Source organism: Sander vitreus, chromosome 16 (genome assembly GCF_031162955.1).
Source record: "Sander vitreus isolate 19-12246 chromosome 16, sanVit1, whole genome shotgun sequence".
NCBI lineage: Eukaryota > Metazoa > Chordata > Actinopteri > Perciformes > Percidae > Sander > Sander vitreus.
The window spans coordinates 30,169,098-30,192,478 of NC_135870.1; the positions used below are offsets into that span (position 1 = coordinate 30,169,098).

The 23,381-nt window shown below is 38.6% G+C and overlaps 1 protein-coding gene across 2 annotated transcripts in view; it reads left to right on the forward strand.

Annotated features, from left to right (window-relative positions):
* The first annotated feature begins 1,861 nt into the window (after positions 1-1,861).
* syk (spleen tyrosine kinase) overlaps positions 1,862-23,381 on the forward strand; it is a 32,550-nt gene continuing 11,030 nt past the window's right edge. For both annotated transcript variants that reach the window (XM_078271375.1, XM_078271376.1), the window contains exons 1-7: positions 1,862-1,971; positions 2,066-2,152; positions 11,696-12,169; positions 13,097-13,257; positions 20,481-20,619; positions 21,996-22,074; positions 22,201-22,256. In XM_078271375.1, coding sequence (XP_078127501.1) covers positions 11,768-12,169; positions 13,097-13,257; positions 20,481-20,619; positions 21,996-22,074; positions 22,201-22,256 — 837 coding nt within the window. In that variant the 5' untranslated portion in view covers positions 1,862-1,971; positions 2,066-2,152; positions 11,696-11,767. The remainder of the gene's footprint in view (positions 1,972-2,065; positions 2,153-11,695; positions 12,170-13,096; positions 13,258-20,480; positions 20,620-21,995; positions 22,075-22,200; positions 22,257-23,381) is intronic.

A 23,381-nucleotide genomic window follows, 5' to 3' on the forward strand; every position in this document is an offset into this window, starting at 1 on the left:
ATAGGATGTGTGCAGCTTACAGTAAACCCCTGAACAATATAGTTAAAATTAGCCCCACCCTGACCATAGAGATGCTGCTTATGAATGCATCAGTAAGAATAATAATCAGGAATATATTAAATATGCAAAATAACACTATGAATATGAACACACTGAATGGGGCCATTCTGCATGATAAGATGTTTTTTTACATTGTGCTGATAATACTTTTACTTAAGATTTTAAATGCATGACTTTGACTTGTAATAGAGTATATTAACGCTGTGTTATTACAGCCGTCTCTTGGGTAATGGAGAGAGAAACACTTAGCAGTGAAAGAAGAGCAACACAGAGACACCATACCTCCATGTCCACATTCAGGACTAAGAGAGCCATGTCGAGTACGGTGCCTACATCCATCAGACTCATAAACTCATGAATACCTGATCTATTTATTTATTCATTTATTTATACATACGTACATATATACATTTTTTACATAATATTCTTTTAATGTTTTTATTGCCTATTCTTCATTTTTCATGTATTGTGCTTTGCTATTTTTTTTCTTACCTTCTGATGGTATGTGATGTGTGTGTATTGTGTTGTGTTGCTGAGTAGTTTAGTTTATTGAGTTTATTATAGGATCCCCATTAGATTAGATTAGATTAGATTCAACTTTATTGTCATTGTGCAGAGTACAAAGTACAAAGACAGCGAAATGCAGAAATGCAGAAATGCAGAAAAAAAGCAGAAAAGTGCAATGTGATATTCAAGTATAGACAGGTGGTGCATAGACAGGACAAGAAATTAGTAGGTCAATTGTCACCGGGATTAGCTATGCCCATAAGCACAGCTACTCTTCCTGGGGTCCACATCTAAAAAACATGAAACATGACTCAACACATTTAAAAACATATAGTCAACATTACTCAACACATTTAAAAACATACATGACACATGACTCAACACATTTAAAAACATACATGACACATGACTCAACACATTTAAAAACATACATGACACATGACTCAACACATTTAAAAACATACATGACACATGACTCAACACATTTAAAAACATATAGTCAACATTACTCAACACATTTAAAAACCTACATGACACATGACTCAACACATTTAAAAACATATAGTCAACATTACTCAACACATTTAAAAACCTACATGACACATGACTCAACACATTTAAAAACATATAGTCAACATTACTCAACACATTTAAAAACCTACATGACACATGACTCAACACATTTAAAAACATATAGTCAACATTACTCAACACATTTAAAAACATACATGACACATGACTCAACACATTTAAAAACATACATGAAACATGAGTCAACACATTTAAAAACATACAGTACATGAAACATGACTCAACACATGAGTAATATTAAATTTACACTACACTACAAAAACTAACAAACATGTGTAATGATGAAAAACAGTTAATTATAATCAACTGTAGTTAATAATACAAGTTCTATGGAACAATCCCCCGATATGTTGTATATCAAGGCAGGGGCTTTAAGGCACAAAAAGCCAACAAACTAAACATAAATGAATATCAAGGTCCAATTACAAGCTTTCTCTTTCTCTTTTCTTTATTTCTTTTCAAGATATGTTTGTCCAACAACAGTAGTGTTTCCAAGATCAGCAATCAAGTTTCTCTCTTAATAAAAATATATTTAAAAAAATAAATAATAAAACACATCTAAGTGATCTTTAAGGTATTTCATTATATATTTATATGTATTGCGCTGTCACTGGTGTCATTGCAGTTGTCACATAATTTCCTGCGCACAGCAGGCGGTGTTGGTCAGTGTTCGGATAAAAAAAAAAAGGAAGTAAAAGAATTAAATTGTCAAGGAAGTTGTTGAAATGAGGAAGCTTCAGTGCTCTGTCACCTCACTACATATATGATCAGTACACAGTATAGGCCGTAGTCCGGCTGGGAAGCACAGTGCGAGTGAGTGACGCTTTTCATGTGGTTTTGACGGCACATTTCTTGTTTTTTAAGGAGCTGGCTGAATTTAACATGATGTGTTGGACATGTTGTTCAGACTGCTGGCAGCCGGTATGCTGAAGGACTGAGAGAACCGAGCCAGAGGAGGAGCTGCACTCGGGACTACTTCACCACATCGTATACAGTAAGCTCACTTAGATCTGTAACAATTATCACATCATTGTCTAATTGTCTTTTTTTTCTTCTCCATTATTACTGTTTCTTTGTTTAACAGTAATTAATTGCTAACATGAGCTAAGGTCTTAAGGAGTATGACTGGTAATTGTTGATTTTGTTTAGATATGACAAATTGTAATTATATAAGTGATTAGTGGTCAGACTATATATTTTTATTATTATAACAATTGTTAGTTGTTGGCACTTGACCCTATACACGTTCATAGAAACATATATGACAAGGGGGGGACAGTTAGAAAACATGTTTTATGATAATAAAGAGGCGTGGTTTACTTCATAGGCTGTGTATTTGTGTTATTATATTATCTGGGTCACATGACAGATGTATAATTAAAATATGTAATCTGGAATTCATTCAAAACTTTAATTTGTTTAAAAAAGTAATAAATAAATAACTAAATATTTTTTATATTTGACTGTAAGAGACAATTATATTGTTAATTGCAATTATTTCTGAGACAATTAATTGTACAGCAACATCTGGAATTGTTCCAGCTCTAACATTAGTATTTATCTTTCATCTTTTTTGTTGGTTTAGGTAGACTTTTTGACTTTTTGCTTCCTTGTTTCAAAATGTTCAATGTTTTTTTTTCCAAGAATACCAGTTCCTTTTCTTGCTGGGGTTTTTATGTCTTACCAAGTCATTTCATGGCTCACTTTGCTCATTTATTTTTGATTAAACAAGAAAGAAATCTGCCAAAGGGAGTTAGAACATTCCTCTTGTTCCCAGTTGCCCTTATTTCAGAAAATGACTGAATAAAAGCATATAACAGCATAAAAACATTTCATGTGTTTCCGAGACAAATGAAATGCCCTAACGTTGCCCTTTTTCAACTTACCCCACTGATAGAGTTTTTTTTACATATGAAATGGAAACAGACTTGTAACATGTTGGGTGTTTTATTTTCACGAGTAAAAATACAGTTGGTCCAGGTCTTTATCAGTGGTAGAAAGTAATGGAGTACTGTATGTAAGTTCAATTTTAGGAACTTTACTTTAGTATTTTGGTTATACTTAATATGGCTTCACTGCAGATCCCGAGAGCAATATTGTACTTGTTACGCCTCAAAAACATTTTGACAGCTGTCATTACTTTTCTATGGTGGCTGACAGGGGCAAACGCCCTGCAGCTTAAGAAAACTCACACACACAGACCAAACACAAGCACATTAAGAAAACTACTTCATTCATTTGACAACTCATGCGCAGCATTCAGCAAACGCTCTGCAAATACACACAACACACTGCAAATACACACAACACAACCAAATACATAAACACACTGCAAATACACACAACACAACCAAATACATAAACACACTGCAAATACACACAACACAACCAAATACATAAACACACTGCAAATACACACAACACAACCAAATACATAAACGCACTGCAAATACACACAACACAACCAAATACATAAACGCACTGCAAATACACACAACACAACCAAATACATAAACGCACTGCAAATACACACAACACAACCAAATACATAAACGCACTGCAAATACACACAACACAACCAAATACATAAACACACTGCAAATACACACAACACAACCAAATACATAAACACGCTGCAAATATGAAACAATGCAAAAAGAAAAGCACACAAACCCAGAAAACAAAGGCAACAAAAAAACGCAGCATCCAGATTACACAACGGAAGTTCTCCAGACCTCGGGGAGAGAGAGCTCTGCCTTTTTATTAGAGTCAGGTATGGCTGCAGCCTGGAGAACTCCATAGACTGTATATTACATTCATATTATTATTCATAACATAATATATTAATAATATACAGTCTATGCTTCTGTCTCATGCCCTCCCGGCTGGTGCCTTCCCCGAGCTTCGGCTTTTCAAAATAAAAGCTTGCGTCTGGTCCGCTATGTCTTTGTACTTTGGTGTGTTGGATGTTTGTGAACTAGTACTAGAACAGTACGGCAGTCATGCTAATGAATATAATAACTTTTTCATCAGATGTCTTACTTACAACACGTTGAGTTAGCAAAGCAGTTTTGTGTTTATATGTGCGGGGGGGATTTATTCAGTTTGATAAATCCCGCGGTAAATTGGCTGGTTTACTAAACAGGGAGGGACTAGAACTCCTGTCTGTTTTCTGTTTTTTGTATTTCAAGAGCAAATTGCTCCACAATATGAACACAGATTGATCACTTATTTTATTGGTAACCGTTGTTGTATAATCACAGTATTCCACTTGAGGAGGCCTATACTTCAGTGATGCACCTTTCAGACCTTGAAATGAAACCCTCTGATGTAATATGGCTTAAACAAACGTCAACGTTAAACGCTGATGCAGTTTTAAATGTTTTATCACCACGAGTTTACAGACGTCTCTGCTGATTGAGTATCACCTGGGACCTGAGCCGAGACACACCCACCAAACGAGAGAAAACATATCTCAAACATAGACTTCATATTTACAGTCTATGCAGTTGCTCTCTCTCTCTCTCTGTCTCTCTCTCTCTCTCTCTCTCTCTCTCTCTCTCTCTCCCCCCGTGGGGTCATAAATCCAGCTGTTCCACTAGCTGCTCCCTCTAGAGGTCTGGAGAACTTCCGTTGTGTAATCTGGATGCTGCGTTTATTTGTTGCATTTGTTTTCTGGGTTTGTGTGCTTTTCTTGCATGCATCATTTCATATTTGCAGCGCATTTATGTATTTGGTTGTGTTGTGTGTATTTGCAGAGCGTTTGCTGAATGCTGCGCATGTGTTGTCAAATTAATGAAGTTGTTTTCTTAATTTGTGTCTTAATGTGTTTTGTCTATTTGCGTGTGTTTTCTTAAGTTTCTGGGCGTTTGCCCCTGTCAGCCACCGTACTTTGCAGATTATAAATACACACAACATTAAAAACACACAAGAAGCTTCTAACCAGAGAGGTAACCCCCTTATAAAAAAATCAACTCTACGCTCGTTACATTTCAGATGTCTGTTAGCGGTTCCCCTCTTATCTGATGGTTTCATTTTAATAACTGTGTGACAACAAAGGGTCACAAAACCAAAACGTTGCATATTGGTATGTGCAGCACAACTTTGTCTTTGCTTCTTTGCAACCACATGAACTATCTCAAGACTCCCTAGATTCCTGTTGTGACCCTTCAGAGGGGGGCCCAACCTCGAGGTTAGGAAACACTGAATTAATACCCAACTGTATATAAAGTCTACTGCTCTTCATACTAGTCATAGTATTCATCCTGCAAACACACTTATTCTTACTACTCTTATAATGTTACTGTTTCTGCACTGCAATGGTACTGTTACCACACTGCACATATTTTGTACATACTGTACATATCAGTGCTCGAATTATCTTTTTGTCTTTAAGGGGGTCTCTCTATATCATAAAAAAAAGTTGGCACACCCTGCACATGGCACACACACACACACACACAAGGCTATACAATTAAATAGTCTAGGCGTGAGTGGCGCTTTTGCGCAGTATATGCACACGGCAGGCCTAGGCTATAACTTGACACACACACACACACACACACACACACACACACACACACACACACACACACACACACAACTATTGATTGTAATACTCCATATTTCATTTCAATTTCGCAATACAAAGTAATAGACTTTATATATAATAACGATTTAGTCTGAGTGTCATTCTCAATTTCACATTGAAATAAAACATAACTCATTTGAACCGGACCACCGTCTTAGATATCCTCAGTGTCAGACACAATAAAGCATGTAGTCTTTGACTTCTACACAGGGGAAATGCACTAACTGGCAGAAATGAATAAAGCCATTGCACAGCCAAACTATGTTCTAGTCTTATAATGTACACGTAGTGATAACAACACCTGGGTGTACCTTGTCGTCTCGTGTGTTGAACCGTGGAAATAAATAGACCAACAATTTTGGAATTTGCACTGAGATGTTGTCGGGAAGCCTATTCACTGAATATTCCGCCATCAGATATTGCATTGTTTTGCTGACAGGTGTTTCAAAATATCTGGGATTTTTTCCGGAGCTCTGAATGGCAGAGGATAGCTACAGATGTATTTATATTTAAGATGTATTGGTGTTATTTACCTCAAAAGCACGTTAAGCTAAAAGCAAGGTGACTTCTTCGGACTTGCGAGTGCTGTCAAATGGATCGTAGCCATAGACTGTTAATATTAATCGTAGCCTATATGCAGTTTGATCACACAGCCTAGTGGTGTGGTGGTGAAGTGCAGTCATGCTGTGTTCATGAGCGTAGGGTAGGTTCAGGTCTATGTCCCGTAGTAGCCTATATTTAATATTTTAATTTAACGTCTTTAATGGTAAGAGACCGCAATGGGATGGATAATGAACGTTGTTTAAGATTTAATTACAATGCCACATATGGCAGACCCCTTCAGATGTGAGAGACCCCCCCTCAGATTTTTGACTTTGTTGCTTTCATCGTAATTCAAGCACTGGCACATATCTGTCTATATGGTTCATACTGAATATCCATATTTATTCTGTTTTTCTTATAATAATACACTGTATATATCTATATTATTCTTACTACTAGTATAATGTTACTGCTACTACATTGCACATATCTGTACATGTTGTTCATACATTGTAACTGCTAATACACTGCACATATTTATAATATATTTATATTACTCTAAACCACCTTCTGTAAACCAACTGTACACTACTGTCTACACTGCACTGTATTTCTTGTCCTGTCTGTACTTGAATATCACATTGCACTTTTCTGCTTTTTTGCACTTCTGGTTGGACGCAAACTGCATTTCGCTGTCTTTGTACTTTGTACTCTGCACAATGACAGTAAAGTTGAATCTAATCTAATATATTTTGTTTTTTTTATTTATCTGGAGCCCTGAAAGGATGGCAGGGAGTCAAACTCCCTGAACCAACAACCTCAGCCTTCTTTAGAACTCACTTTAAATGTAAAAGAAACTGGGGCGACGTCTAACTCACCCAATATGTCAGTGTGCGCCCCATGTAGGCTGAGTCCTAGGCATTGGCCCGAATAGGTGCGGGTCTAGAGTCCTAGGGTTTGCTTCAACTAAAACTGATCAAATACTTAGACTAGCTTGCCACAGTGGTTTTATAATGTGAATCACTTTGTGTTGCATGACCTTTGTATAAAAAAAGTGCTATACAAATAAAGTTTGATTGATTGAGTGGTCAAACCTGAAACACTCTGGCATCTGTGAGACTGCAGACATGCATGACTGCAGTGCAGAGGAGTTGGTCAGGTGTCTTGCTGTAGCTGTATTGTGGTTACTGTGGTGACTGTGACAGGCATCTCACTGCTAATCTCGCATGTCCAGCTCTTCCTCCACAGCGCTGCGGAGGAAGGTCTGGCTAGTCCACACAGCATTCCTGGATGGGAGAAAAACGTGCTCTGGTTTATTGGTATTTCTTTAAACCAATCACAATCGTCTTGGGCGGCGCTAAGCGCCGGACGGCGCCACGGTGCCTCTGCAAAATAGTCTCAGGAAGGAACTTGTTTTGGTTGTTTTGGTTGTTTTAGTCATGCAACAGAAAAGTCAGATTGGACAGATAGTCTAGCTAGCTGTCTGGATTTACCCTGCAGAGATCTGAGGAGCAGTTAACCATAGTCCTCACAAATCCACCAGAGGTTAGAACGCCAACACAGAGACAGAGGAAGGGGACGGACATCTGGTGGAATTTCTGATGGCACCTAAACAATCCCGGAAATGAAACGTCATCGATATAGACTATCTCACCACTAATGTCAGTGAAGATGTATAGACATACTTAATGGCTCAAGGCCTTTCTGCTCTTGTCAGTTTTGCCCTGCTTGTATAGTATACCTGGTCAGATGTTGGTCAGTCAGTTGATGCAACCCGTCACGATCCAACAGTTGGATCCAAACCATTATCTGGCCAACTATTGGCCACATTTTGATGTGGACTTGGACTATGGATGGAAATGTCAGTCTTTCGGCCCGCCACTTTGCTCCAGGCTGAAACATCTCAATAACTATTGGATGGATTTCCATAAAATGTTGTACAGACGTTCATGTTCACCAGAGGATGAAGCCTACTAGCTACTAACACCTGGGTTCTCATTTATAAACGTGGCGTACGCACAAAACGGGGCTGAAAATGTGCGTACGCCACTTCCCACGCAAAGGTTGTGATTTATAAAAAACAAACTTGACGGGAGAATGAACAAAATAGGAATTGGCAACGCAGATGGTGAGGTGGTGAACTGAAGTCAGACTGCAGAAAGTAAATGGGAAAATTGATTACTCGTAATATTTTCAAGTATTGATATGCCTCACGCACATTTTTTCACTCTATATCATCCACATTCCATAAACACCTTCTCAAATCTTTAATAAAAATGTGTTCTTAATATTTAATCGCCGCTGTCTCACTGTCACATTGTCCGCTACGGAGCGCATGCAGGAGGAGGAGATGGCCCGACTGCATGGAATACAGGATAGCATCAAATACTCTAGCATTAGATAACTGCAGAATACAGTGTAAATAACCAAATATCTGTCTTTAATACTGTGCATATATCATCAAATGTCAAAGTCTGGAAATACAGCCGTTAAGCTCTCGCGCAATCGTTACCCTTAATGTCCTCATTATCGGTCTGAACTTTAATACTGTTCGTGACAAAACCTGTATGAAGAAAAGTGTGTTTGCCTATTACACTTTCTTTCGTCTTCAAATTGTATCTCGGGATGGGGGATACCACTAGTTGATGCTGTGTTGGCAAGGTGTTAACACTCACAATATGTTGTAAACATATAAATTCTGTGTAATGCTGCATGATGGCCCTGCTGGCCCTGCAGGAGGACTCCGCCAATGGAAGAATCAGGAGAGAAAGAGACTTCAGGGACCATGATGATGACTGGAAAAGATTCCCTAAAGCTGAGCTCTTGGATCTGTGTACTGAATTGGGTCCAATAGAGAGGTTTTTAAAAAAAAAATATTATATATAATCTTCAACTTTATCACTAAGGCTTGTTTGGATATAATATATAGTTCTGTTAAATCTTATTATATAGCTCTGGTATATCGAAGCTGTCCCTGACTGCCGTACTGCCTGCCGTTTTGGACGTATTATTAATATAGGTAGTCTATAGATCAGGTTTCTCTACACTGTGCGACAACAGGCCAAAATTATAATTCAATTTGCAGCAATTCCTGAACGTCTGAGAAGTTTTTTGCTTTTTCTCCGCCAGTCATCATGATTCGGTCTAACAACTGCCAGGGTCATTAACATACTGATCAGCATTCATGAGGTGCTTTGCATTGACTATTTATGGTTAAAAATGGGCGTGTACAGGGCGGGATAAGAGGCGGATTCACATACACACACTTCTAGGTAATCTGTGATTTATAAAGTGAACATTGCTTACAGGTCTGCGTACACACGGTTTTATAAATCAGACTTTTTTTTGGCGTACGCCATTTTGGGCTTTTGGGCGTACGTACACTTATAGTAAGGATCCTACGCACAGTTTTATAAATGAGACCCCTGGGGTTGCCAAAAAAAGTCTGATTTATAAAACCGTGTGTCTCAGACCTGTAAGCAATGTTCCCTTTATAAATCAGAGATTACCTACAAGTGGATCAGCCAATTATCCCGCCCTGTACACGGCCATTTTTAACCATAAATAGTCAAGAAATGTGCGTGAGGCATCAATACTTGAAAATGTTAAGAGTAATCATTATTCCCACATTTACTTTCTGCAGTCTGACTTCAGTTCACCACCTCACCATCTGCGTCGCCAATTCCTATTTTGTCTCCAAAATGTGCGTACGCAAGAGTCACAGTTTGCGTGGAGGACCGCACATTCTCCCGTCAAGTTAGTTTTTTATAAATCACAACCTTTGCGTGGGAAGTGGCGTACGCACATTTTCAGACCCGTTTTGTGCGTACGCCACGTTTATAAATGAGACCCCTGGTCATTATCAGAGCCAAACACCACAGAACACAAACCATACAAGCATAATACAAGCACACATTTTGATTTGATGCAAATAAAGACATCTTTACCTGCTCTTAGGGAACTCCGCTCTGTAAAAATGGCACAGCACTTAGCAGTAGCAATCGTAGCTAACAGCAGCAGCAAACAGTAGATAGAGAAATGGTAGATAGAGAAATGAGACGCAGCCTTAGACTGCTCTGCAATGTAATATGTGTTTATATTTGTATGGTTTATTTTAGGGAGATCAACTGATGATCAGTTGATCTGGGTGGTGCGAATTACATTATGTTCCTGTCGGAACCTAAGCTTTATTTTTACAGTACACTGTATTTAACTTGTACACTGGCAAGCATACAAGTTAAATAGTGTTTTTAGTAAAGAAACAGCACACTTTCACATCATTTTGAACCATTATTATGACCACATGTGTCTGAAAAGCTAGAAAACTTGACTAAGAAAAAACTTGCTATAGAAGTCCAACTACAATCATTAGATCTGAGGAAAGTCTTTAAAATTAGTTTTGATGCTCATATTGATTTTACATTAATTTGGCTTAGATAGTGCCCAAAACAGCTTGGGTGCTGCTTCTCACTGTGTGAATGTACTGTACACCATGATGCACTCCCTGCAACTGCATCATTCAGAGTCTTATTTAAATTTTTCTTGCATTTACATCGCTATGTTTTGGTTTTTAAGTGTTTGAGTTTTGATCCCAAAGTGATCTCGGTGTACCAAGTGTTTTTATCTCCAGTAGAAGAACTAATCTCTGTTTAAACTAACACGCCCAAACCTCATATCTCATCATCATTCTGGTATACTGGGCATAAACAGGAGGCAGCGTGGAGACTCCGCCCGCTGGTGGTAGTTGCCATGGTAATGTTAGTAGCTTTAGTCTCAGAGAAGGAGACGTCGTGACCGATAAGAACCAAAACAGGTCAGAAGTGTTTCCTAATGTCTCCGCTTTAGGGGCTCAGAAACACCAGAGCAGGGGGAATGAGAGGGGGAAACACCAGAGCAGGGGGAATGAGAGGGGGAAACACCAGAACAGGGGGAATGAGAGGGGGAAACACCAGAGCAGGGGGAATGAGAGGGGGAAACACCAGAGCAGGGGGAATGAGAGGGGGGAAACACCAGAGCAGGGGGAATGAGAGGGGGAAACACCAGAGCAGGGGGAATGAGAGGGGGGAACACCAGAGCAGGGGGAATGAGAGAGGGAAACACCAGAGCAGGGGGATTGAGAGGAGGAAACACCAGAGCAGGGGGAATGAGAGGGGGAAACACCAGAGCAGGGGGATTGAGAGGGGGAAACACCAGAGCAGGGGGAAACGTAGCAGAAGATATTCCTTTTTAAACCAAAACGTAGCAGTGGAGATGTAGTCTTAATTCGTTTAAAATCTGCTGAAAATTCTGCAGAATTATGCGTCCGCAGATTCCGTGTGGCCCTGTTTACCAGTCATCCTGTTGGAACCCAATACTTGTGTCTTAATCTTGATTGTTACATGGTTCTCCTTTTGTTTGTTTTAGGGTTGATTGCATCCTGGTGGCTGAACTTTGTTCTGGGACTTCCTTAAGGGAGCCACCCCCACAGAAGCCAACATGGCTGATGCAGTGAATGCATTGCCATTCTTCTATGGCAACATCACCAGGGAAGAGGCGGAGGAATACCTGCAGCAGGCGGGCACGAGCAACGGCTTGTACCTGCTCCGGCAAAGCCGAAACTATCTGGGAGGCTTTGCACTGTCTGTGTTGCATTCCAGCCGCTGCTACCACTACACCATTGAAAGACAACCCAATGACACATACGCTATCGTTGGCGGTAAGAGCCACAGGAGCCCTGTGGATGTGATCGACTACCACGCCCAGGAGATGGATGGCCTTGTGTGTCTGCTGAAGAAGCCCTGCAACAGGCCCAAGAACATGCAGCCAAAGGTGGGGCCGTTTGAGGACCTGAAGGAAAAACTGATCCGGGAGTATGTGAAGCAGACATGGAACCTGCAGGTATGTTTCAACTCTATTCTGTAAGTAGAAGGAGACAGGGGTCTTCAACCCCTTAGCTAAAAGTGGGGGGTCTGGGGGGCCTCCACCAGAAATTGTGAGCTTCAAACATTTCATTTCCTGCATTCTGGTGAATTTTCATGGAACATTAACATGCCGTTAATTATTATTATTTTAATTATTGTATATATTGTTCAAAACTGTCTGCATATTCATAACATCACACGTGTTTTGGGATTTTTTAAGGAACCCTGTGCATCTCAACAACAAATCTATTAGAGAAGGAGACCTTGTTAAAGCCACAAGTTTAAATCTACATAAAAGACATGACATTTGAAATTGCATCTTTATTTTTTTACGGCCCTGTTGAATTCTTCAATTCCCCCCAATGTATCACAAGTACATCAGTTACATGTACGTCCCAACACAGAGCGCCAAAAAGTGACGCCAAGAGTCCCGACCGAGCGTGTCTAAGGGGGCTTTCACACCTATCTCGCTTGGTCCCGACTTTCGGACTTTTCAGTTTGATCCGAACCAAAATGACAGATGTGAAATCTTCCCCGGACCAGGGTCTGGACCAAACGGCCGAAATTTGGTCCAACCAAAAGAGGAAGTCTCTGTCCTCAAGAAGCTCTGGCAGGTTGGGGTGGTGGATGGGTCAAACAACACAGGACTTTCCCCTATGAGACGCATGTCAATTAAATGTGCGTCCTGACCCAGAGCTTAAAAAAGTGACGCCAGGAGTCCCAACCAAGCACGTCTAAATATGACGCTAAAGGAAACTTTTTGCATCAATAACAAACCAAGCCAGCTGACCAAGCGTTGCTTTTTGACGTGATGGGAGTGTGTTGTCAAGAAATATTATATGCGTTTGCTGACAGCTAATGGATGTGTGTGTGTGTGTGTGTGTGTGTGTGTGTGCGTGTGCAGGGGGCAGCTCTGGAGCAGGCCATCATCAGCCAGAGGCCTCAGCTGGAGAAGCTCATTTCCACCACTGCACACGAAAAAATGCCCTGGTTCCATGGATCCATAACACGGGAAGGCTGTGAGCCCAGGCTCCAAAACGGCTCCCGTACAAATGGAAAATTCCTGTAAGTATTTTACAAGTGTCTAGCTTTTGGCTTATAGCTCTTTATACTAAATGGTGGGAAATGAATTTGATCAAATCCATCCAATATATTATACTCACAATATCCATAACATGCTCAAAGTATATGCTCATAAACACTAGCCATTCTCCACATTGTCCAGACTCAGCGACGGTGCCTCTGCTAAATAGTCTCAGGGAGGAACTTGTTTTGGTGGAACATTTGCACCCCGCAATAGAAAACTCCACATACAATATTAAATGAAGTTTAATACAATACAGTAACGTGAGCTATTTAAATGAGCTGATACATAGTTAAATGTGATGTGGTCTTACCAGTGTATCGCTGTGTGTATGATGACAACAACCTATCTGCCTAATATAGTTAATGATTAGGAATATATTGGTTACATGGCCCAGCCTGCAGGAACTAAACAACCTTTTAAACTGGGGCTTCTCCAAACCTAAACTTTTTAGGAACCTTGTGAGGCTTTAATACCAGGTACTTCCTGCGTTAGAAGGTGATTTTAGTTAGTGCTGGTAGACGGACAACAAAGACGTGGCACTGATATTGTCGTTATTGAATTTTTTTTCAAGTTCACTGATATATAAAATGAACCCAAAAAACCCCCATAAAAAAGCAACTTTGAAAAAAGCGACTAAATGTTAAGACGGAAAACAAAAGTGTTTTTTCCATGGCCGATGGAAAGACAACACAAAGGTTAAGTACCTGGGGCATGCACATGACAGCAAAGCAGGCAGAGAACAGTGGAATAATGGATATACTTATGTTATGTTGTGTCAATATCCAGTCCGTTTATCGGCCCAGCTCTAATTGTGTCGTTGTTTTTTTTCTTTTAAATTGTAATACGTTTTATTAAATGAACCCGGATGTAGAGTGCAGTTAGAGCCGGTTCCACACACTGGGGAGACAAACAGCTGCCTTTAGTTAACATCTAGCCTTTTGTCAGCTAATTCTTATTAATAGATTATTAATGATTGCTTGGACTGTTTCAGATTCAGTTCTGCTATTTTTTTACAGAAGTATCAGATAAAGCTGAAAAAATGTGTGTGTCTGTGTCTCAATAAGAAATATCTTACAAAGACATCAAACAAAAAAATCCTTTTGTTACACACTGTTTAGTGGTTGCTGAGGACAGAGATACCTGTATGTACACCGGGCTACAAAAACCAATATCTTGTCATTATTGCTAGTAAATTATTAATTAAAAATTCAATTATTATTATTATTAAGTTAAATGGAGGAGACGTAGAGTATATAGAGACCAGTACAGTGTTCCCTCAATGCTGTTATATAGATCTGAGAGCTGTGAAATGAAACGCTGCAAAGCCGAAATCCCAAATCAACTACTACTACAACAGCACAATATCACTTTACATAAAAATATTAATGTGTTTAAAATGTGTCTTTTGCTTTGCCATGTGAACACAGTTCACATAGCAGTATTTGGCTGCTGAAGCTTCAGTTGAGAGGCAGTGGTCTCAGCTGAAGAAACACACACACACACACACACACACACACACACACACACACACACTCTGTGGTTTCCGCTCTGGCAGTGTGCAAAGGACTTCCTGAAGTAGCCAAAGCAAACAAGAAGAACGACAGCAGGGCGAGATGTGAGACTGTTCTGTCCCTTTTCTCACGAAGTATAGAAAAGACTTTGTTTCCAACTGTATATAGCTTATAAATAGTTGTTTTTAAGAGAGTGCTCTAGACAATGCACAGACCCATATATATATATATATATATAATTGGTAAGACTATATTTCTAGATATTTAAATTTCTAGAATATGTTAGCATTTTCTATGTGTTTAGGGTATACTACAAAACACACACAAAACACAAAAGGGACTAGCTTAGTTAAAAAATAATGACACACAGGCCACCTATTTAAGTTCCTGTCTGAAACTGGGCTTCTCTTTATCACTGTAACGCCAGCGCTCAATGTTTAAAAAAAGTGTGAGAAAAAACTTTTGATAGTGGCAAAACTTAAAATGTAAAATAGAATAAAAATGATTATTTGTTTCAAAACAAAGTGGTGTTCTACAGGAGCATGTGATTTAAATATGTCAAGACTAAAACAATAGAGATATAAAAAAAAAAAAAAACCAGTAACAAATAAGAGCAGGCATGAGGCATTAGTAAAAAACATGAGATAAAAAGAAAACCAGGTCATTGAAATTGGAGTAGAATAAAATAAAATAAGACCAATTAAATTAAAGTTATTACAAGCTTTCATTTAAAAGGTGAAATCTGTCTGAAAGCCCTCATTGCTGACACAAAACTAACAACAAAATGAAATAAATAACTAACAAAGTGTGAGGAATTGCTTTTTTTTTTATTTAACTGTTGAAATATATTTTTGAAGGTCTAATTGCTGTTTCCAACTGTAACAGTTAAAACAGTAACAGAGACAATATATTTCATGATATTTCGTTTTAAACCATCACATTCCTATAAAGAATACAGATGACACAGTGCTCAGAGTTTTCAGTGGTAGGGCCATGACCGTAGGCAGTACTGTGTTAAATAATCCTCTAAAGGTATAGGAGCCAGCCTGTGAAAGTAACTGCAACAGTCTGTGTCTGTGGACTGTATGTATGTATGTATGTATGTAAGTACGTATGTATGTGTGTATGTATGTATGTGTGTATGTATGTAAGTATGTATGTATGTGTGTATGTATGTATGTATGTATGTATGTATGTATGTATGTAAGTATGTATGTATGTGTGTATGTATGTATGTATGTGTTTATGTATGAATGTATGTATGTGTGTATGTATGTATGTATGTATGTATGTGTTTATGTATGTATGTATGTATGTATGTATGTAAGTATGTATGTATGTGTGTATGTATGTATGTATGTATGTGTGTATGTATGAATGTATGTATGTGTGTATGTATGTATGTATGTATGCAAGTGTGTGTGTGTGTGTGTGTGTGTGTGTGTTTGTGTGTGTGTGTGTGTGTGCGCACGTGTGTACGTACGTGCATGCATGTATGTATGTATTTATACATGCATGTATGTATGTGTGTGTGTATGTGTGTGTGTTTGTGTGTGTGTGTGGGTGTGTACTGTATGTATGTATGCACTATGTTGTGTTGAATTCTCTAAACAGCAGATACTGTTTGTGTGTGCAAGACAAATTTTCTTCTGGACAATACAAATCTATATTATCCTATCAGTAGAATCTAAAAACTCAGCTTTACTGAACAGGAGGGATACACCTGATCTAAATGTGACACATTTCTTAGGATCAACACAAGACAGAGTAGAGCATATCCGGCTTCTGAAAGCCCCTCCAGACAAAGAGAGTGTTCTGTCCCAAATAGCTTCAAAGTCTGCGGTCCATTTTCAGCCGAGACTCTTTTCAGAGTGGAGATGGCCCCGAAGAAACACGTTTAGAATCATCACACTGTACTGAACAAATATTTCCTCAGAAATACACAAATGCACATTTAGTCTAGCTTCACATTTTGTATGTGCTTAAAATTACCATTTAAAAAAAAGCACACGTGTGATTAATAGTTCCCCGTTTCAAATGTGTATAATTGAAATTTCACATGTGAAATGTCTGGAAACCATGTAAACCTTTACAGTATGTGAGGTCTGCATGTCATTGACCACTTGTGCCTGTATGGGTTTATTTCATACAGTGTGTATTTTTAAATTTCATGTCTTACATTTCACATGTGAAATATCTTAAAATCATGTGTAGATAATGTGCATACTTATGTGTATTATTATTACTTTGAATCATATTCATATTATTATAACTAAATATCTATGTGTGCTTTACAGTTTTCTTCTGTACAATGCTCTCCAGCCTTGCCTTGGTAAAACTGTTGAAAATGAACATTTCCACATTTTCAAAACTAATTCATTTAGTGTTTAGTGTAGTGTTACATTAGTGTTTTAGTTTTTTCCGTTGACCTTGTAAAGTGCCTTTGAGTACCATTTTAAAGCGCTATATAAAATAAATGTATTATTATTATATTTTAAAAAATACTCTTGTGTGACAAAGTCTTACACAGAAACAAACAGGATGTGTGTTTTAGTTTGGTATAACGATTTCAATATATTTAAAGTGTAAAATCTGCTCTTGCATGTTGTTCACATGATAGAACATAGAAATAGAAAGAACATTCAAAGCTGTCAATTCAAAGGTTAAAGCTGTGGTTCCTAAACTGTTTCGATGAGAGAGACAGAGAGAGAGAGAGAGAGAGAGAGAGAGACAGACAGAGAGAGAGAGAGAGACAGAGAGAGAGAGAGAGAGAGAGAGAGAGAGAGAGAGAGAGAGAGAGACAGAGAGAGACAGAGAGAGAGAGAGACAGAGAGAGAGAGAGACAGAGAGAGAGAGAGAGAGAGAGAGAGAGAGAGAGACAGACAGACAGACAGAGAGAGAGAGAGTGGAAATTGATTTATTTGAAACAAGGACAATGCACAAATAAACATTAAACTGGTAATACAAGAGAATATGTCTTGGGCCAGGTTCTAGCAACAATTGCTAATTTAAACAATTGACAATTTTAAAAATATATTTTTCTTTTTAATTGAGAGCGAGAGAGAGAGAGATGTATTTCTTTCTTACATTTGACACTTACAATTTATATTAATATACTGTTGTTGTTTCTTTATTGACCCTAAACAAATTAATTATCACACACGTGCGTGCACACACACACACACACACGTATTGTTTTATATGTATGATTTTCTTGTTTTTATAAATTTATATATTTTGGTTTTCTCAATGAATTGTATACATGTATTTTTTCATATCTTATTATTATTGAATTGTATTATCCTTGAGGCTTTGGCATTATGGTTTTCCTGACATTCATGCCAATAAAGTAATTTGTAATTGAATTTGAGAGAGAGAGAGAGGTCTGCCGAAGGGATAGTCAACGAGATGACAGCGGTCCGTGTTTCCCGTCAAACCAAAAGTCATCAGTTATTTTTTTAAACTAAGTTTTACAGACCTTAGTCTTTGACATGACGTTATTTCCTCATTTAAGTAGTTTTACGTGACTCATTTTAAGCCCATCCTTGAACACTAAGTATTTTTGTTGCCTAAAGTTAACTAGTTCACAATGTTACCTACGTGTTTAATAGAACTGTCTTCAGAAATCGACCTATAATGTTGTTGAGGTGTGAGGATGTGTTGCTGGGTCGCCCCATCTCTGTGTCCTGTGGAGACATGTCCATCAAAAAGTAATACACGTTTGGATGTGTGGTGATTTCGTTTGGTCTAACTTTAGCAATTAGTGGCTACTCGTATTAACGCAGCCACTGCAAGAATGAAACAATAGCTAGAGAGGGCCAATCAGGCGACTTGAGCCTGGCCTTGTGCATGGCCTCACAGAGCAAGTGAAAGCCCTGAAGAAGAGGATGTATAAATGATCTGTGTTCTTCAAAGAGACACTTGTTACATGTCTACCCTACACACTCCTCAATTCGTGTCGAGCTTTTCTCTTAACCTCAATGTGTTTCCTGTACGGTTTATTTTTTAACTCTGTCGTAACTCAAAGCCAAATTATAAGTCAACAAGTTCAAGTGTCCGGTGTGTTAGTCAGTGGCATCAGTAGTGTTCATGTGGGTGTGGGTGTGTGTGTGTGTGTTGACAGTGTAGTGTCAATGTTTTAAAATTTGTATTTCCTATTTCTCTCTTTCTTGCTCATTTTCCTGTTTGAGTCTTATTGTAACACATTTACCGTGTGAAGCACTTTGTGACTTTGTCTTCTGAAGGTGCTGCATCACATTAACCTGTAGTGTAAGGTGTTGTGAAGTAAAAGATAAGTGACAAATCATCTCATGAAAGCGAAAGGGAAAGAAGAGAGACCGAAATCTAGGCCTTTATAGGAACACTGGGCCCTGTGCTGCCACATATATATATATATATATATATATATATATGTATATGTGTATATATATATATATATATATATATATATATATGTGTATATATATATATATGTATATGTGTATGTATATATATATATGTATATGTGTATATATATATATGTATATGTATATGTATATATTTTCTTCTTCTATTTAACCAGGTAGGCCGATTGAGAACAAATTCTCATTTGCAATGATGACCTGGCCAAGACAAAGCATAAACGTGCGAGACAACATGAAGTTACACATTAAATACGCAAAATATAAACATACAAAATAAAGTAAAGAGTCTACCAAAAATACGATCAATCAATAAACAGTTTGTGCGATGGCAGTAACGCAATACAATACAATAGTCCAAGTTAAACTACTAGCCGTCAGGCTTCCTGACCACCTTCACAAACAAAGAAAAGCAAAAAGTGTAGGCAACGTAGAGCTGGAACAATTCCAGATGTTGCTGTACAATGAATTGTCTCAGAAATAATTGGGATCAACAATATAATTGTCCCTTTGTGTCTAATATACACATGTATTTATGTATTATTTTTTTTAAACAAAGACAAGTTTTGAATGAATCCCAGGATACATCTTTGTCATGTGACCCAGATGATGTAATAACACAAATACACAGCCTCTTTATTATCATAAACAATAATAAGGGGGAACAACTCTCTGCTCTCCATTGACTTGTATTGCGTGAAGGTTTCCTCCTCTTTATTCCGTCTGCTAGCAAACAACAGAAACATGTCTAAAAGCTGCTGTGTGCTGATATTCACTACCAACAATGTAAAGAACCCAGAACTGAAGTTTTTGATGTAGACAAAGACAAAAGTGGAAACAGACGTGAGGAATCAGCAGAGAGAATGGGGAGACCGTGGGATCCTAGTCTATATCCACGATGTTCCACGATCACTTCCGGGATTGCTCCGGTGCTGCTGAAAAGCACTCTTTTTCACTCTTTTTCGGCCGGATGTCCGTCCCCTTCCTCTGTCTCTGTGTTGGCGTTCTAACCTCTGGTGGATTTGTGAGGACTATGGTTAACTGGTCCTCAGATCTCTGCAGGGTAAATCCAGACAGCTAGCTAGACTATCTGTCCAATCTGAGTTTTCTGTTGCACGACTAAAACTACTTTAGAACGTCCACATGTTCCACCAAAACAAGTTCCTTCCTGAGACTATTTAGAGAGACTCTGTCCGATGCTTAGCTCCGCCCAAGACGATTGTGATTGGTTTAAAGAAATGCCAATAAACCACAGTACTTTAACTCATTTTCTTCTTCTTGTGAGTGCAGGATCCGACAGAGAGATTTGAATGGATCCTATGCTCTGTGTTTGCTGCATGAAGGACAAGTCATGCATTATCGCATTGACAGGGACAGGTTTGGCAAGCTCTCCATCCCAGATGGCAAGAAGTTTGACACCCTGTGGCAGGTGAGCAATCATTTTTATATTTATTTATATGTTTTAACTGTGACTCTCAGGAATAGGTTTAGGCTTTCCCAGCAGCTGTCTGAAGTGTTGCTCAGTGACTGCCACTCATTTGATTCTTTCAGGAATAATATGATGTTATTTCATGGTTGTTACAGTTACATAATATGTATCCATTATGGACACTGTCATGAAATGTGCTGAGTACATGCATACTATGAAGGCCAGGAGTCAGGAGTCCAAACTCCTCCCCCCACCCCTCCTGAGAAACCTTTAGGCTACTCGTTATCCTTTTTCACATGTTATGTATTCAGGCTTTCTCCACAAGGATATGCAGTATATCTGGTGCAGAATGTCAGATATATAGGGTCAAATATAAGGTCAGAAAGTGAAAGTGAAAGTTTTACTCACAGTAAACTTTGAGTAAAAGCAGCACATGTAAGATGTGTGTAAATGTAGAATGTAAACCCTTCTTAGGCCATTAAAGCTATAGTGCGTAGTTTCTGTCTCCCCCATGACGAATTCTAAGTAATGACAACAAAACTGTTGGCGCGTCCACATGATACAAGCCTTCCGTGATCGCGCACCCCACACACGTGGCCCTAATCCTCTTCCGTAGGTATCGGCTTTGAGTTTAGGTATCGGAATTGGGAAAAAATGGTATTGGAACATCTCTACTTAATACAGAGACATACAATTGATATCCATGTTTACATCTCACGCTTAGAAAGAAATTGAATAAGCCCATTTACCAAATTAAAGGAACTATTTCTTTCGCCCCCCCCCCGTGCGCACTTTAGCCGTGTAAAGGATCCAACCAGGTGTGTGTGTAATGGTCTGATCAACTCAGCTGGACTTGTAGCCGTTATATTGTTGGTTAGTTTACTTTAGAATCAAACATCAGATTTTATAAACTACATGTGTTTAGTGTGCAGAAATCTTAATGTGTAAAGTAACTAGTAACTTAAGTAACTAGTAACTAAAGCTGGAACAGATGAATGTAGTGGAGTAACTTAAGTAACTAGTAACTAAAGCTGGAACAGATGAATGTAGTGGAGTAACTTAAGTAACTAGTAACTAAAGCTGGAACAGATGAATGTAGTGGAGTAAAAAGTACAATATTTCTCTCTGAAATGTAGCGGAGTAGAAGTAGAAAGTGGCATGAAAAGAAAAGACTCAAGTAAAGTACAAGTACCTCAACATTTGGACTCAAGTACAGTACTGGAGTAAATGTACTTAGTTACATTACACCGCTGCAATGCTGTCATATCATTTTGGCTTCTGAAGGATGTTACAGACTTTATACTTTTAGTCTTGTGTATTCCTGATGCATTTATAGTCCTGAGTGTGTGATATGTGATCTTCTCTCTTGGCAACAGCTGGTGGAGCACTACTCCTACAAACCGGACGGCCTGCTGCGGGTGCTAACAGTGCCGTGTCCTCGACCCGACGGGGACGGTAAAAACACTCACAGCTAATCCAAACACGTCTACAGCAAAACTGCATATGGATTAGTATCTAACAACTAAACGTTTAGGAATATATTCAAGTCTGATCCACATTTGTCATATGCTGTGTTTATAGTGCTGATTGGACGGCCACTACTCCCACGGGACCATCCTGGATTAAGTTCTGCCCTGGTACATTGAGTGTCTGTGTGTGTGTGCGTGTGTGTGTGTGTGTGTGTGTGTGTGTGTGTGTGTGTGTGTGTGTGTGTGTGTGTGTGTGTGTGTGTGTGTGTGTGTGTGTGTGTGTGTGTGTGTGTGTGTGTGTGTCTGTGTGTCTGTGTGTGTGTATGTATGTGTGTGTGTGTGTGTGTGTGTGTGTGTGTGTGTGTGTGTGTGTGTGTGTGTGTGTGTGTGTGTGTGTGTGTGTGTGTGTGTGTGTGTGTGTGTGTGTGTGTGTGTGTGTGTGTGTGGTGTCAATTATGCCTTTGCATATTGTCGTGGTCTTGTGCCCACAGAAAACAGGACGCAAGCTCGTCCCATACCTGCCAACATTGATCATGTATTAATATTAATCTTTAGATATATTTTCAATCACAACTTTGTGTCTGAAATGGGTGTTAATGCTACATCTGTTTGTTACTCTATGTTTTCTGACATATTTATAAATAATAAGAATTTCATAGCTAGATCGAAACATGTATGTTCATCTTCTTGCATGGCTAATATTTGAAGAGTTGGTTCACTGAATCACAAAAAAAAATACATTTTCTCACTTCCCTTTAGTGGTATTTATGCATGCAGACATGCTTTTTGTTTTGGGTTTCTTTTGAAATAGTTTTGAATATCTGTCTGAATAACTGAGATTACCGTAACACCAACACCCCAGACTCATTTGTGTGCACAAAATTGTAAAACATTTACCAGTTGTTGACCTTTCAACATACGTTTTAGATAAACGCATTTCTTCTCAACAGATGAACAGGCTCTGTTATTTTTATGAACCCATCCAAAAACAAAACTGCAATCAATCAAAGCAGCTCATTTAGACGTCCACATGGAGAGACACCACTAGAGGGAGGTTAGCAAATACGTCTTTTTATAATTTAGGGTGATTTAGGGTTTTCTTTTTGTACAGTGCACTACTTATCTGTACAGTAAAATGAACATGGAGATGTTGTATACTGTATGAACAGTGTCTCTCTTGTAGTTTGGAGTTGAATGAGTCAGTAATATGAGACATGATATAGACACATCCTGTTTGGAGCTAACCTTTGCCCTGAATCTGCCTCTACTGTACTGATCACATGCATTACATTA